A 15,535-nucleotide genomic window follows, 5' to 3' on the forward strand; every position below is an offset into this window, starting at 1 on the left:
GTAAGGTAAAATACAGAGGTTCCATAAGCATTACCTGACCATATGGAATAAAACATATACCTGGAAAGAGTACCGTAATTTTGAAATGTATGAAAAACAATACACTGAAGTTTACTAAATGTAAGCTGCTTATTTTTGTCTGGATATTATCTCATTTTTGACACTATGTGATGAAAGATAAAACCAATAATATAGGGCTACAAATGCTCTGAGTATCATCTGTTAAATATAAATCTGAATAACATCACATTCAATTAGTTTTTTAAAAATGGGATGTGTGTGCGTGATTTTGATATGCTTAAAACTTTCCGTAACTGGCAAACCTATACCTAAGCATAAATCCATTATTCTGGATTTGAGCACAGCATCACCCCTACCTTGTGGTAGCTGAATCCATTCACATATAATTTAGGGACCATTTAAATCAAACATAGTTACTGTAGATGTTTATCATCATATGCCATTACACTGTAGGTTTAAAAAGGCATATTGAATTTGCTATGCTGAAGTTGTCATAAAAAAAAAAAAACCTATGTATCTATTAAATGCATTTAAGAAGTCATCTCAGATCTAATTTACTGGAAACACTTATACTGGAAACAGTTATATGGCATATTTACAAATTTTCCTACCAAAAAAAAATTTTTTAAAGCTTGAAATAATAAAATTTTCTAAACTCTTCACCAACTACATCATCTTATAGACATCTCAAAAAACATTCATTAGTTCACTATCAATCACCTATAATGTGACAAAAATAATATAAATTACACTTTTTCTGACCTATGCATTCAGTAATGTTTGCATAAACTATTGTTTTATCAGACTGAGGAAATACCAGTTGCAGTAAGAACATTAGTGGATGAAACAGACTATCCCTTCCTTCTATAATAAATATTTCATAAAATGCTTCAGTGATAAATTTGGTTTTAAGAATATTTTCTCATGATATATGGTGTTAATATAGTGCAGCTTAGCAACAGAATTATAAAGCTCAGAGAACAAACCAAAGACAATTAAAATTAATGGAGGAAACATTTTGTTATATCCAACTGCTTGATTATAACTTGTTACTTGATTATTCTTTTTTTAAAAATGGTCTTTAAATGATAACTCAATAAAGCTTTGATACAGAATGTTAAGTCACTAACAACAATTAATCCACAATCACAACATAAAATACATTCACTATATAAACATGGTATATCTTAAATGTGAATTTTTTTAGCTTTCTTTTTTTTAAAGGACATGAGGAGATCTACCAATGACAGCAATAGCTTTTGTGAAGCAATTAAATGCTGCCACAGAGTTTTTCAAAAGGAGTAAAGCATTAATGGTTATGCGGTCAGGCTATAGGATCAGATTTTTACAGATACACAAGGTGTGTGACCTTAGGACCTGTTAGAATATAAGCTCTATAAAGACTAGAGGAGTTTTTGTTTTGTTCAGTAATGTATTTTCAACCCCTAGAATGGCACATGGCACACAGAGTAGGCATTCAATAAACATTGGCTGAATGAATGAATTTATCTAAGTCTTAACGGTAAATGAATGACCGAAACTTTTTTCTTATCGTTTCATGGAAAATGCAGATGAGCGAAAATGAGAAAGCTGGGAGGAGAGGAGACCGGTTTCTCCCAAGGATGATACTATTATTACTACTATCATAATCATCATCATCATCATCATCATCATCATCATCATATTTTATGCTTAGTTTTATTTTAGATACGGATATACCTTAAACTTCTCAAATACAAAAACTGTATCTTAGTCATTCATTTTTACACCAGGTTCCTAACAAGCCACAGGGCTTATATGTATATTGCAACCCAACTGTCTGATAAATTAAATGAATTATAAATCATGATTTTCATAAACAGATTACAGAGTATCCATGAAAATGCGTTCTGCTTAGTTTTTTATGGAAAATTTTTCTTCCTTTAATCCCTATTGGTAGAATAAGTCAAAAATAATTAGATAATAAAAATTTTAAAACTACCTGGAAATGAACTTATCATGGGATATAATATATAGAATCTACATTTATTATTTTTAAAAACTAAAAAACTATAGAAGTAGCCTGAAACATGATGTTTCTGTTTAGAAAAAGCATTAATACTATAAAAAGATACAGTTTATCATATTAATCTATAAATCTGTAGTATCTATATACTAACAAGTTAGTTTTAGCAAGTGGGATTAGTAGAAAATTATTCTAATCCAATCCATACCTGGAATATAACTGAAATTGGCAATGAGATAATTTTCACTGGAAGCAGAAACCTAATCAATTTTATTGTGTCCTAACTGAAGAAGCTGTATAAACTAAATAGGAGTAGTCAACAACATGAAAAGAAGAAATAAAAAATTAAGAGTCAAGAGACTGGCAGTGACCAAGGAGAGCGTTCCCTATGACCCAAGACTTTCATTCAGCACTCCAGGTAAAGCAGGCGTACTATTAATGTGAAGATGTAATAAGCATCAGAGTAATCACAGTTTAGTCCAGATGTCTGAATCATACAACTAGCTTGCCTTGATCTAACTCAAATTTTACCAAATAAGTTTCCAATTACAAATTTGTTACTCTATTTAATCTATCCAGAGAGGAATTACATGCTTTCAAGTCCAAAGAATAGTACACATCCTCACTGCAAATTAATGAATTACTGTTCTGAGTTATAAACCAGTATCTTGTGAACTTGGTTTATATGAGGAGAAAGATTAAGCATTAATGTGGATTTGCAGAACTGAGAAAATTTCAGAAGGTTTAGCTGTCATTATGGTTTGTGAATGATCCAATCACCCCTCCCCATGTATGAATCCCCTATTCCATTTCTCTCCAAAAGCAGGGAAAAAGAACGTCTACTACTGGGAGGAAGAGGAGGAATGAGTCCTCACAGCCTCAAATGAAGACTTAACGAAAGGCCAGGCTGCAATAGGAAGCCCATACAATTTATTCCTTTTTCACTCTTACTGACAATCTCTGCTTTGTTGTTATTTCTATGTTATTCTCCTAAGTCAAATTAATGCCTTCTGTAGAACAAGTCAGACAATAAAAACACCCTAAATATTTATCAACTCAATTCTCTCCACTGACAAAATAAAGTTTCTAAGCCACAAAAAAATTGAGAGAAATCTTGAATTATGATAAATTCACCAAAGTAAATAGTGCCTCTTGGTAGTCATGACTATCAAAAAAAGTCTGATAAATTTCAAAATAATAAAGATATTCATTTTAAAAATTCTTTCAAAAGCAAGAGTCATTTCTTATAAAAATAAGGAGAAATAAAATGGAAGGAACTGAAATGAATTACAGGTAAAGAGGAAGTAGGTTCAAACTGTTGTTTCTCAACAAGTCCAAGGAAACTAGTACAGGCAGACATTATTTTATGGCGTTTACTTTATTGTGCTTCATGCTTATTGCACTTTTTTTTAACAAATTGAAGTTTTGTAACAACCCTGCATTGCCAGATGATGGCTAGTATTTTTTAGCGATGAAGTATTTTTACAATTAAGGTACATACATTTTTTTAAGACATAATACTATAGCACACTTAATAGTATAAACATAACTTCTGTATGTCACTTGCTTTGTTGCAATATTCATTTTATTGCCGTGGTCTGGAACCAAACACGTAGTAAATACAAGGTATGCCTCTACACAAGAAAAGAATCAGCTAATAAATTCTAAGAAGTACAGATATACATCTCCCATGTTCTCTCTACATTTGAATATTCTAATCCAACAGTATCCAGCAGAATTTTATCATTTGATCACACTGAAGCAAAGAGTACACTAGATTCCTCACCAATGACTGACTGTATGATAGGCGGAGCAACGTGTCTGTATTATGGGTAGAATACCTGATCATGTTCCATAGGAGAAACTAGAAAGTGCTAATTTTGACTGTGGAAGTATAGCATTTTCTGGTTTCACTATTATAGCTTCAATTCAACACAGAAAAAGCACAATGCACTCCACAGAAAGAGCAAAACTATTACTCAACCTGATCCAGATATAAAGTCGTCCCTCAGTATCCATGAGGGATAGTTCCAGGACCCCCTAGGACACCAAAATATGCAGATGCTCAACTCCTACTATATAAAGTAGCCTAGTATTTGCATAAAACCCAGGCACATCCTCCCATGTATTTTAAATCAAATTTAAATCTCCAGATTATTTATAACACCTAATACAATGTAAATGCTATGTAAATAGTTGTAAATACTACATAAACAGTTGCTAGCATAGCAAATTCAAGTTATGCTTTTTGGAATTTTCTGAAACCTTTTTTTCTCTAATATTTTTGATCCTGGTTTTTAGTTAGATCCCCAGAAGCAAAACCCACCAATACAGGCCAACTGTATTGATATTATGAGAACCTTTTCAATACAGGTATTCATAACTTTGCTATACGCCATTTCACTTTCTAAAAGACCTACATTAGTACCTGTTTTCACCAACCAAAAGAAATCTGAGAAAAGGCAAAATACAAAAATAGCATTTAGTGTTTGTTTTGCAGCAGGCCATCACAAAGAGCAACACATACCCCAAGCAGCGAGGGTAACATTACCAAGCTCCTTCCCCAGAGCCACACTCAGACCTCAGCACCAAGCTGCCATAGCTTTGTGAGCATCTGTGCGTTAATCTCAATTTGTTTTGTGTATCCCTTAACAAGATGTGTCCTAAGGTAACTGCTCCCTCACTTTCTGCCATTTCAGCTTATACAAGGTTTCATAAGAAACACTCTACTTTTGGATAGCAGGAGAAAACTGTATTTCTAATCCTGATAAAGGACTGTCAGACAATAATTTTAAGAGTTGCCTTCCTCTGGTTCACAAAGACAGTTTACTGAGCTGTTCAAAAACTTCTGAAAAATACTAAATTTACACTAAATTATGTGGAGACTGCTTAGATGGGCTAACAACAATTTTAAAAGGTAGTTGGCAACATTATGAAAAAAATGTATTTTTAAGTATATCATCTTAACTAATGCTCAAGTTACCAATTTGTAGTAAAGCCCATTAAATTTTCATCTAGTCACAAGACTTTCCTTGAAAAAAAGCCATAAATCAAAGTGCTACAATTTAATCCTGAAATCTATACTAAGTAGTTTTATTTTTCAATCATTACATAATAATCTGCATGAAAAAGTATGCATAAGTCTGCACTAAAATAATTCTGCTTATTCTCTTTCAGTAAGACACCAGTATTATTTTAATTTTTATTGCCCTAAAGCCTAATAATGTTGAGTATTTTATACACATATCTGCCATTCACGTATCTTCTTTAGTGAAGTATCTGTTCCAATCTTTTGTCTATTTTTAAATTGGGTTGTTTGTGTTCTTAGCAATGTTGAAAGTTTTTTTTATACATTCTGGAAACAAGCTCTTTATTAAATACACACTTTGCAAATATTTTTTCCTTGTCTATGGTTTGACTTTTCATTCTTCTAACAGTATTAAACAGCAGAAGTTTTAAGTTTTGATAATGTCTAAGTTATCAATTTGTTGGGAGGGGGGACTGTGCTTTAGATAATATAGCTAAGAAATCATTTTCTAACTCAGAGTCATAAAAATGATCTCCTATGTTTCCTTTTAGAAGTTCTATAGTTTTAGATTTTACATTTAGGATTATGACCCATTTTCAGTTTTCTGCATGAAGATAAGCATGAACACAAGTTCACCGTTTTACACATCCAATTGTCCCAGTACCATCTGTTGAAAAGACTATCTTTTCTCCACTAAATATATCAAAAATCCTTTGTTTCTATATGTGTGGGTCTGTTCCTGGGCTCTCTATTCTGTTCCATTGACTTATTTGTCTATCTTTTTGTTTTGTGTACTGTAAGTCTTTGTAATAAGTCTCCAAATCAGGTAGGGTTAATCCTCCCCCAAAAAAGTTAAACACACATATTTATCAAAGAGAAATGAAAGCATATGTCCAAACAAATAGCTATCATGAATGTTCATAGCAGCTTGATTTGTAATAGTCAAAAACTAGAACAACTCAAATATTCATTAACAGGTGAATGAATAAACCAACTGTGGGATATCCACATAATGGAAAACTACTCAGCAATATAAAGGAATGAGCTATTGATACACACAACCTAGATGAATCTCAAAACAATTAAGCTGACTGAAAGAAGCCAAGCAAAAACACATACAAGCTACATGATTCCATCTGCATAAAATTCAGTAGAATGCAACTAATCTATAGTGACAGAAAGCAGATCCATAGATGCCTGAGGAGGGATTCCCAAGGGGCATAAGGAAACTTTACAGGGGGATAGTTATGTTCACTATCTTAATATTGGTAAGGGTTTCATGTCAAAACTTGGCCAAATCATATACTTTCAATATGTTGCAGGTTACTGTATGTCACTTAGACCTCAATTCCAAAAAAAAAAAAGAAAAAAAAGGACCAATATGAGATAATAGTCACTAGGGACCAGAATATAGTTTTTTAATTGATAAATAATTCATACACCATAAAATTCAACCTTTTAAAGCATGCAATTCAGTGGCTTTTTTGTATATTGACAAGGTTGTGCAACATCACTACTATTTAATTACAGAACATTTCCATCACTTCAAAGAGAAATCTGTCCCACTAGCAGTCACTGACATTCCCCTCAGTCCCTCAAAATATACTTAATCTCTAGATAACAATGTATTTCATCTGGTCACTGCGTTTCAAGCCTCAAGATCTTTCACATTTGATAGATTGGTTTTAAGTTAATTTCAAGGGCTGCTACTCTTCATTTTATTCTTTCTAATGAGAACCAGAACCATACAGATACAGACATTGATAACATCAGAGATGTTCATAGAAATATTTAGTGTACATGAGTAACTGTGATTATGAAATTATTGCTTTTATTAAAATATTAATTCCAAATGTAGAAACTTTCTCTCCCTCTTGGCTCCCCTTTATTACCAATGTCAGGACTAGGCAAGACGGAACCACAGTGATGAATGATGAAGACATGATGCCTTTGCAAATTCTGAATAGCACATAATCTGCAAAGCTTTAAAAATTTAAATTAATACTATCCATTTTGAGATAACTTGACCATTTACTATACTCTCTCAACAACCTGTCCTCACTCACTATTTATAAAACTTTGGGTAAAGCCAATGCCTCATCTGAAGGATAATGAATTTATATTCTACACTGCAACAACTTAGAACATTATGACTAATAATTGTGCCTGTTTTTTTAAAAAAGAAGACATCACCATTTGCATTACAGCATCTGTTGTTTCTATAAGAGATGACAATCACAATCACAGTCTAGCTACTTTTTACTATAGTGAAGTATCAGTGATGACAAATATACATAATAAGTCTTGAAATAATTTGTGTTTGCTTTTAATGATCCTATTATCCTGCAGTGTATTTTTTGGAGTACAGAAATTAAATGTGATAAAGCAAAAAATAACAGCTGATACTAGGATTTTTACACTTCTATATTTATCACACACTGTGGAAGAAACACTGAAGCATTACTCACTGTTTAAAAATTAACTTTTTATACAATATATTCCAAGAATACTAAATCACAAGTTATATTCCCAATGATGTGCCTATGCAATGTATTTGAGCAATGTAATAGGTTAAAATGAAACATGATTTGTGACGGATATTGCACTTTCTTAGTAAAAAAAACAGGGAATAAGCATTACAGTACAATGTAATTGAAATACCAAAGACAGGAAGATTCAAAAAGAACATGTAATGCACATCTTTCTGATATTCTTTTGGCATAACTACTTTCAAAGCACATTACTAATAATGAGGAGACTCTTGATATGAGATGGATATAATCAAAGACCTTCTGAACTTACAAAGTACAAATTTCACAAACACATTCACTTCAGAAAAATCACTGGGTACCGAATGAAAAAAAGAAAACCACAAAGCCTCATTAAAATGCATGTGGTTAGGTAGTTCTATGTGCACTCAGTAGATACTCAAAATTTTGCCTGAAAAATCATGAACTGCTTCATCATGAACCTTGCAGCCTGTTAACAGTCAAAACAATGAATGCAAAACCCTTGAATGTCAAGAGTCTGCTCTAAACGTTAGAGAAAAGAATAAACGAATGAAGAAATGAAATCAACAGATCTTCTAGACATAATGTCAACATGGGATCTGTTACCTAAAACACAGCATTTCTCCTGGATATTTCTCCTAGGGAAATGACAACTTCAGTTCACACAAGACCTGTACCGAAATACTAAAGTAGCTCTATTCATAACCACCAAGAACTGGAAAAAACAAACTTCCTTCAAACAGTGAATCAATAAACAAAAGGTACTTACCAAGTTCATTGAGACTCTGAGCAGCTTTTGTTATCTCTCTACTTCCCCCCTGCAATTGTCCTTGGAGTCTCTTACTGAGATACAAGATGCGAATTATTCTCCGAAGCAAATCACAGGCAACCTGTGCAGTGTTAAATAAGTAACATTAATCCATGAAGTTTTATTACTATTACTATGTGAATCTGTCCACTCTTTTCAGATGCTAAAGTTCATTCACGTATTTTTTCCTTCTACCAATCAGAAACCTAAATAATCACAAGTCTTAAAATTTTAAAATAAACTCCAATTTATCCTAATCAAGGAGAATTTGGGATTGAGGTGTTCTGAAACCCAGGTACTGCTCTCTTCAGTCCTAGACAGTTTTCTTCTATAGGCCAGTGGTCCTCAGTCTTGACTTCCTATTAAATTCAAGTGGGTACGTTCAAAAAGTTCCAATGCCCAGGGTAGACAGAGCCCTGACCAATTAACCCAGAATCTCCATGGAACTAGGCACCAGTTTTGTTTTTTCCCCAATATTCTCACGTGGACTCAGTGTGTGCCTAAGGTTGACAACCACTGTGCTAGGGCTGCTTAGCTCCCTACTACCGTTTCCAATCCTAGTTTCTCTTCCCTGTGTCCCTAGGGGAACAAACTTAAAATGCCCAATTGCACTAGACCTCACAGAATAAGCGTGTCCTTATTGATTTTTCCTAATTTTAAAATCATCAATGACAAACTGTAAAAGAGAAAGTTATTAAAACAAAAAAATTAACATTTATGTGTCACGTCCTATTCCCTTTTTCGTTACCAGATCCAGTACTGAGTCTGTACCTAACCGAAAGACTAAGACATGAAATGAATACTCGTGTATTTCAGGACACTTTATTACAGAGGCAATCCAGGGCAACTGCCTGGGGAGAATAAGAAGAAGGGAGACTGATCGAATAACAGATATGGAGTGACCTTCAGCTCCAGCAGTGATAATGAAGAAGACACAAGAAAGTCTATGCTGCTTCATCACCACCATCTCTGAATGGCCCTGAAGCTGCTCGAGAAGCAAGAACACATCCTTTCCTAAGAAGGAAGATCCTAACTGGTGGCAATAAGAATTAAAAGCGCTAGGAATACAAGGTCCCTGAGGCTCCAGCTATAAACATCTTTTCTGAGTGAAATATACACACCCTAGAGCCACATACAGCTACGTTTATGCACACACATATGCACACACAACATACACATACAATCAAATATACAACATTTACAAACATATGTAAGTCAAAGGCAACCAAGTATAAAATGTGTTTACCTGACTGCTTTTCTGAGTAACTATAGTCTGAAGTACTTGAAATAATAAAAGGATGCCAAATAAGGATTTCCTCCTGTAAACTGGAATTTGGAGTATCTTTTTATCTTTGAAATAAATTTTGTTTTCTGAATAAGTAATAGAATTATATGATTCAAAATTCAAAAAATTAATAAGACAAAGTCACCCTCATATCTTTGTCCCAACTACGCACTTACCAAAAATAATCACTGTTATCAGTTTCTTGCTTGTCAGAATTACATTTTTAGATGTACCATTTGGAACGCAGAATCCCTAGCAATCATTCCTCTGGGGTTCTAAATAGATCATGAGGACAGATAACATGACCTTACTTCAGTACAATCTCCGAGAACTGTCCTGCCAGTATTCCCCAATAAAGAATATGCCCTCAAACGTGAAATCTTTGAGCTTATTTCTAATGCTCTTCTGTTTAACCATACTTCATTTGTTACCAAGTCTTACTGATTATACTTCTGTTGTGTAACACAACAGTTATTTTACTTCTATTCCTACAAGCATCACTCTAATCCAAATCTTTAACACCTTCACCTTAACACTACGGTCTCCTGGGTAGCTTTCCAGTCTCTTACTGAAATCCATCCTGTCAGATTTATCTTCTTAAATTAAACACAGTTCTCAGCACTCCAGCCCCCTTTTTAATAAACCTCAGTGGCTCTCTACTAACAGATTATGTTGAATCTTCTCAGAACAGCACTTTATAAAATCCTCAGTCAACACGTCTTCAATAATCTATAAGGCATCAATTCCCACCATTTCATAATACAGTTGCCTCCACTCCAATCCATTTCCTTTTCTTCATTTTTATTTCAGACTTTTACCATCAAATATAATACAAACATATTATTCAGCACTAAAAAGAAATCATCTATCAAGCCATGAAAAGACATAGAGGAACCCTAACAGCACACTACTAAGTGAGAGGGCCAATCTGAAAAGGCTACATACTATATAATTCCAATGATAAGATATCATGGAAAAGGCAAAACTCTGGGGACAGTTAAAAAGATCAGTGGTTGCCAGGAGTTGGGGGAGTGAACAGACAGAGTATAGAGGATTTTCAGGGCACTGAAAATATGCTGTACGATACTATAATAATGCATGTATGCCATTACACAGTTTTCAGAACACAGAGAATGTATACCAAGCGTGAACAATGGACTTTGCTAACGATGTGTCAATAAGATTCATCAATTGTAACCAATGTGCCACGCGGCTGGTAGATGCTGATTAAGGGGAAGGCTATGTGTGGAGGCAAGGGATATATGGGAAATCTGTATCTCACAATTTTGCTGTGAATCTAAACTGCTCTAAAAATGAAAGTATTTTAAAATATAGATTTAGATATTACAAATAAAGAAAACCACATACAGAAATTACAGCTAAATGAACTTGGAATTACCATGCACATCAGGAGACAAAACCACCTCTGCCACTACAGAAGCCCGCCAGTACCCACTCCCAATCACGACGCCCTCCACCCATCTCCTCTATCCCCCAACCCAACCAAGAGAGACACCACTCTGGCTTTTGTGGTACCACTTACTTACTTTTTTTTTTTATGGTTTTATTATTGAAGTGTGTATCCTTATATGCTATAGTTTAATTTCACCCTTTTAAAAGTCTACATAGGTTTCATTAGCATCTCCTTCTTCCCTTTGCCATCTGTTGAATATATTGGATCATCTGCTCTATACAGTTCCCCACAGACTGGGTTTTCCTGACTGCATCCCATAGGGCAGTTTAGTAAGTCCCTCTGTTTTCTACGTTTCCCGTGTGTTAGTAATTAGATGCAGGCAGCTTCATCAGATTCAGGTTTAATATTGTCGGCAAAATTATTCATTAGGTAGTGGTGTATTTATAACATATGTATGACTTTCTCTTTTTGTGTGTTTTTGACAGTCACTGACACTTGATGTCAAAATCCATTAAAACATAATGACTGCAAAATGGTGATACTCGAGTTCTATCATTTTGTCTTTATTTGCTAGCATATAAAATTTCTCTATGAAAAGAAACTACCACACCCATTTGTTTACCCAGTGGTACTGTTTATACAGAAAAGTAAGAATCAACACTTGCTTCTTTCTCTTGGTTTATCAGTTTTCAAAATGAAGGGCTGCTTTCCTAATACCCACCAAAGATGAACAATTAGTTCACTGTTCTGGCTATCATTATGGACTCATAAATTTAAATTTAGACATTTAAAAAAATGCCAATCCATTGCAGCTCTCATCCTTAGAGATGCTCACAGTGTCCCATTTTCAGCCAGTAGGAGCATCTGAGGGGGATCAACTGTGCTGAATTGCCTGAGACTCAAAGGATTCCCAGGACACAGGACTTTCAGTGCTAAAACTGACATACATAGTTGGTCACCCCCGAGCCTCTTCAAGTTGGCTCCTGAATCCTTTTGTCATGACTCTAGTTAGTAGTTACTGGTAATTTCCTTGGTACATGGTACAAAAACATTCTAGGATCACTTTTTGTATTTCATGCCCCAGATCTGAAATCAAAGATTTATCAAAGAAGTCCTGGTTTCTTCTAGAAGTCAACAGCTTCTGAATATCACATTCTGGGAACTAGGCTTGCTCATTTTCTGAGGCTTTTTGTAGACAGAGCTAGGAAATATCAAAATTAAAATATCACATAAATATTCATTGGCTTTATTCTGCAATACACATAAAACATTCTCAGATTAACATTATACATATACATACGTACAAAAATATATACATATAGTATATATACACCATTTTAAGATAAAATTAAAATATCTCATGAGTTCATACTGATACTTCAATTAAAACTCAGGAGCACAGGGTGTTTACTTAATCTCCTAACTTACATCTGTAAATTATTTCTTCCACACAGAGACTCCTGGCTCCAGACAAAAGAGATAACAGAATTAGAATATTTAAAATTATTCATTTGCTTTGCTGCACAATATGCAGAAAACACTATCTGAATACAAAACCAACACTACAAACACAAATATGACTGCTGAAAAGTTTTAAAAAACTGTTCTGCACATACTCTCCCAATTTTTGAAAGTTGAATTTCCTTTATTAAAACATACAACCATCACACACTGCTTTATATCCCTCATTTAACCCTAGTTCTAATGCTCATCACTAGCTTTCACTCTGATGTTTCCACAGTCATTCTGATTGTCTCAAGTAACTTGTCTATCAGATTCCTAAGGACAGGGTCCCAGGAATAGTATTCCCTGGATTCTATGTGCATGGCAGTCAAAATCAGGTGGGCTGGTATATCAGGTATCTACTGCTACACAAAAAACAGCCCAAAACTTAGTGGTTTAAAATGATTTGTTATTTCCCACAATTCTGTGAGTCAGGAACTTAGGCAGGTTCAAGGCCTCCATGTGGAATCACCTGAGTTACTTCCTCTGCTGCACTCAGCTAGCAAAGAGGCTTTACTCACACATCTGGTTCCTCAGTGTTTCTCTAGCACCCCTTAATGGCTAAGTCCCAGACTAGCACATCATCACGTCCAGCAGCACGGGCTCTTTGGCATCACTAGGCCCACTGCTCTATATGTTTTCACAGTGTTGGGGACACTGGCATTTTATGCTGCTGCTCTTCTCTTCCCTCTTCCTTCCTTCCTAGTATGCTCACTTCTTTGGTGGGTAACTAAAAAGCTAAGAAAATAAGTTACCAACCCCTGCAACAATGTAGATGAAATTACCTGATATTATATCAACTGAAAACTAAAAAGGACCCTACAAAAGTTTACGATGAAAACAATGTATATATAAAATATAAATATAAAAAAAAAAGGTTTTATGAACCATTTCCTCCTACTCCATTCCAACATTTTCTCAAACTTTCTCACCTATACAATTTCAAAGTTTAAAAATTAAATTAAAAGACTTTTAATTGAAAAGCGAATGTTTATGACAAAAATTAAAAAGTGAAATGATAAAAAGTTAAAAATTTTTTAAAGATTAAAAAAAATTATAATAGGTATGTGAATTACACCTCAATAAAGCTGTTCTATTTTTTAAAGGATTAAAAGTATTAGAAACACAAGATTTGAAAGTTAAAAATTCATTTTCTTATGTAACTTTAAAGTTAAAAAAATTTAAGTACTCTATATAAGGGGTAATAAGCGCTTCAACATTTCTTTCTGAGAAACTCTGAGGCAGTTCATAAGCAATCAATGTTACTAAAATAAGCTAAGACAGAGATGATTCTTGGGGTGATAATAAATTCAACTCATGTATTCATGTATATAGATGAAGTCAGAAGATTCTGCTTTTTTTTCTTTCTCCTAGAAGAGTGAAATGGGGATAAAAAGCAAAAGAAATTAAAAGTCCTTTCTTCTAATTGAAGGCACAATCAGAAGGATTTTATATTCAAGGCAAAACAACCTCATAACTATTTCTTTCTTGCTTTCTCATACCACGTGCATTTAAATGAATTAAAAGCTCAAAGAACAGAAAGATCAAACAGGAACATTAAAGTTTCCCCAAAGTTAAAAATGGAAATGTCTAGACAAAGTGAGCAGAATAAAAATGGTTAAAACATAAATAAACTTCCAAAGAGCTCTTAGACTTCAAAGCAGTTTGAGTGGCAACAAACTTGTAAGGTGAACTTCCTTCCTAAGGTAAGACTGTGTATAAGCTGAATCAGAAAAAATTAATACTGGAAATAAAGATATCAAAATGTACCTAGACATTTTGATATGTACTCCTTCCCCCCCCTTTCTCTTTGAATACTTTGAACAAAGTATTCAACTTAGTTGTCCCTATACAGAAGAAGTACAATATTTTTTACAAAGAGTGTAGAATATAAGGGCTAATATTTAATAACAATAAAAATAACTGCAACTTACACAATGTTATAGGTCAATTATATCTCAAAGCTGGAGGAAAAAAAAGACACTACAACTTGTTCATCATCATGCAGCTAGAGGGAAGAAGAAAGCAGTCAGGCATCAGAACTCCTAGACTAGTCCTCTTCACCTGTGCTTTATGAACCTGGATTTGATTTTTATTTACCTACAAGCAAGCTTCTGAAAAACAGGAACCACAGGTTCTACTTTTTTACATATTCCACAGAATCAGAAGAAAAGAATACTAGATTTAGAGAAAGAAATCCTTTTTCACAGTCAATGCTGCTGCATACTGGCTACATGAACTTCAGGAAGTAACTTCCAGAACTTCAGTTTACTCGCCCACAAAATGATGAGGTACGTAACTTTTAAACATAATTATTATAAAAATGAAATGACTTATAATACTTGAAATTTTTCATACATTATCAAGTCCTGCATAAACATGAAAAAAATTTTATGAATACCTAGCTAGGTGGCAAAAATAAATAAGATTCTTAAAAGTTACTGTCAAAAGATTATATTGAACAAAGGAGAAAAAGAAATGCATGATTCTGACATGTTTAAGATCTGGAGTTGAAACCAAAAAAGTGAACTTAAATTTTTAATGTAACAAATTAAATTTTAATTTATTGCATAAAATTAAGCAACCATCTATAACTAAAACATATGATGCACGTGCAAGACTAAAAGCCCTGGATAGTTTTGCCAATAAAAAAAACTCCTATATCTTCATATACAAAAATATTTTAAAGTTTAATAAACTAAAAATTAATTTCCATCAATGTCCTTAACACCAAAATATTTTCTAAAATTTTACTAGAGACAAGTCTATAAAGAAGATACAAGCAGCATACTCACTTTCTTAGTTAACAATACCATCCTCACCATCCTCACATATTAGTCTATTCTTTCACAAGAAAAGGAATTCCAGTAAACTTAATGCCAAGATTTTTAGTACAAAATGAAGAAGACATTCTAACAAGCAATACTTAAATCCCAACTCAACTGTGGGGAATAGGTACTG

At 33.7% G+C, this 15,535-nt stretch overlaps 1 protein-coding gene across 1 annotated transcript in view; it reads right to left on the reverse strand.

Moving 5' to 3' along the window:
* The window catches only part of COG5 (component of oligomeric golgi complex 5), a 240,196-nt gene that overhangs the window by 200,816 nt on the left and 23,845 nt on the right, over positions 1–15,535 (reverse strand). The window contains exon 6 of the mRNA XM_031454688.2: positions 8,334–8,454. Coding sequence (XP_031310548.2) covers positions 8,334–8,454 — 121 coding nt within the window. The remainder of the gene's footprint in view (positions 1–8,333; positions 8,455–15,535) is intronic.

This window comes from Camelus dromedarius, chromosome 7 (genome assembly GCF_036321535.1).
Source record: "Camelus dromedarius isolate mCamDro1 chromosome 7, mCamDro1.pat, whole genome shotgun sequence".
Taxonomy (NCBI): domain Eukaryota; kingdom Metazoa; phylum Chordata; class Mammalia; order Artiodactyla; family Camelidae; genus Camelus; species Camelus dromedarius.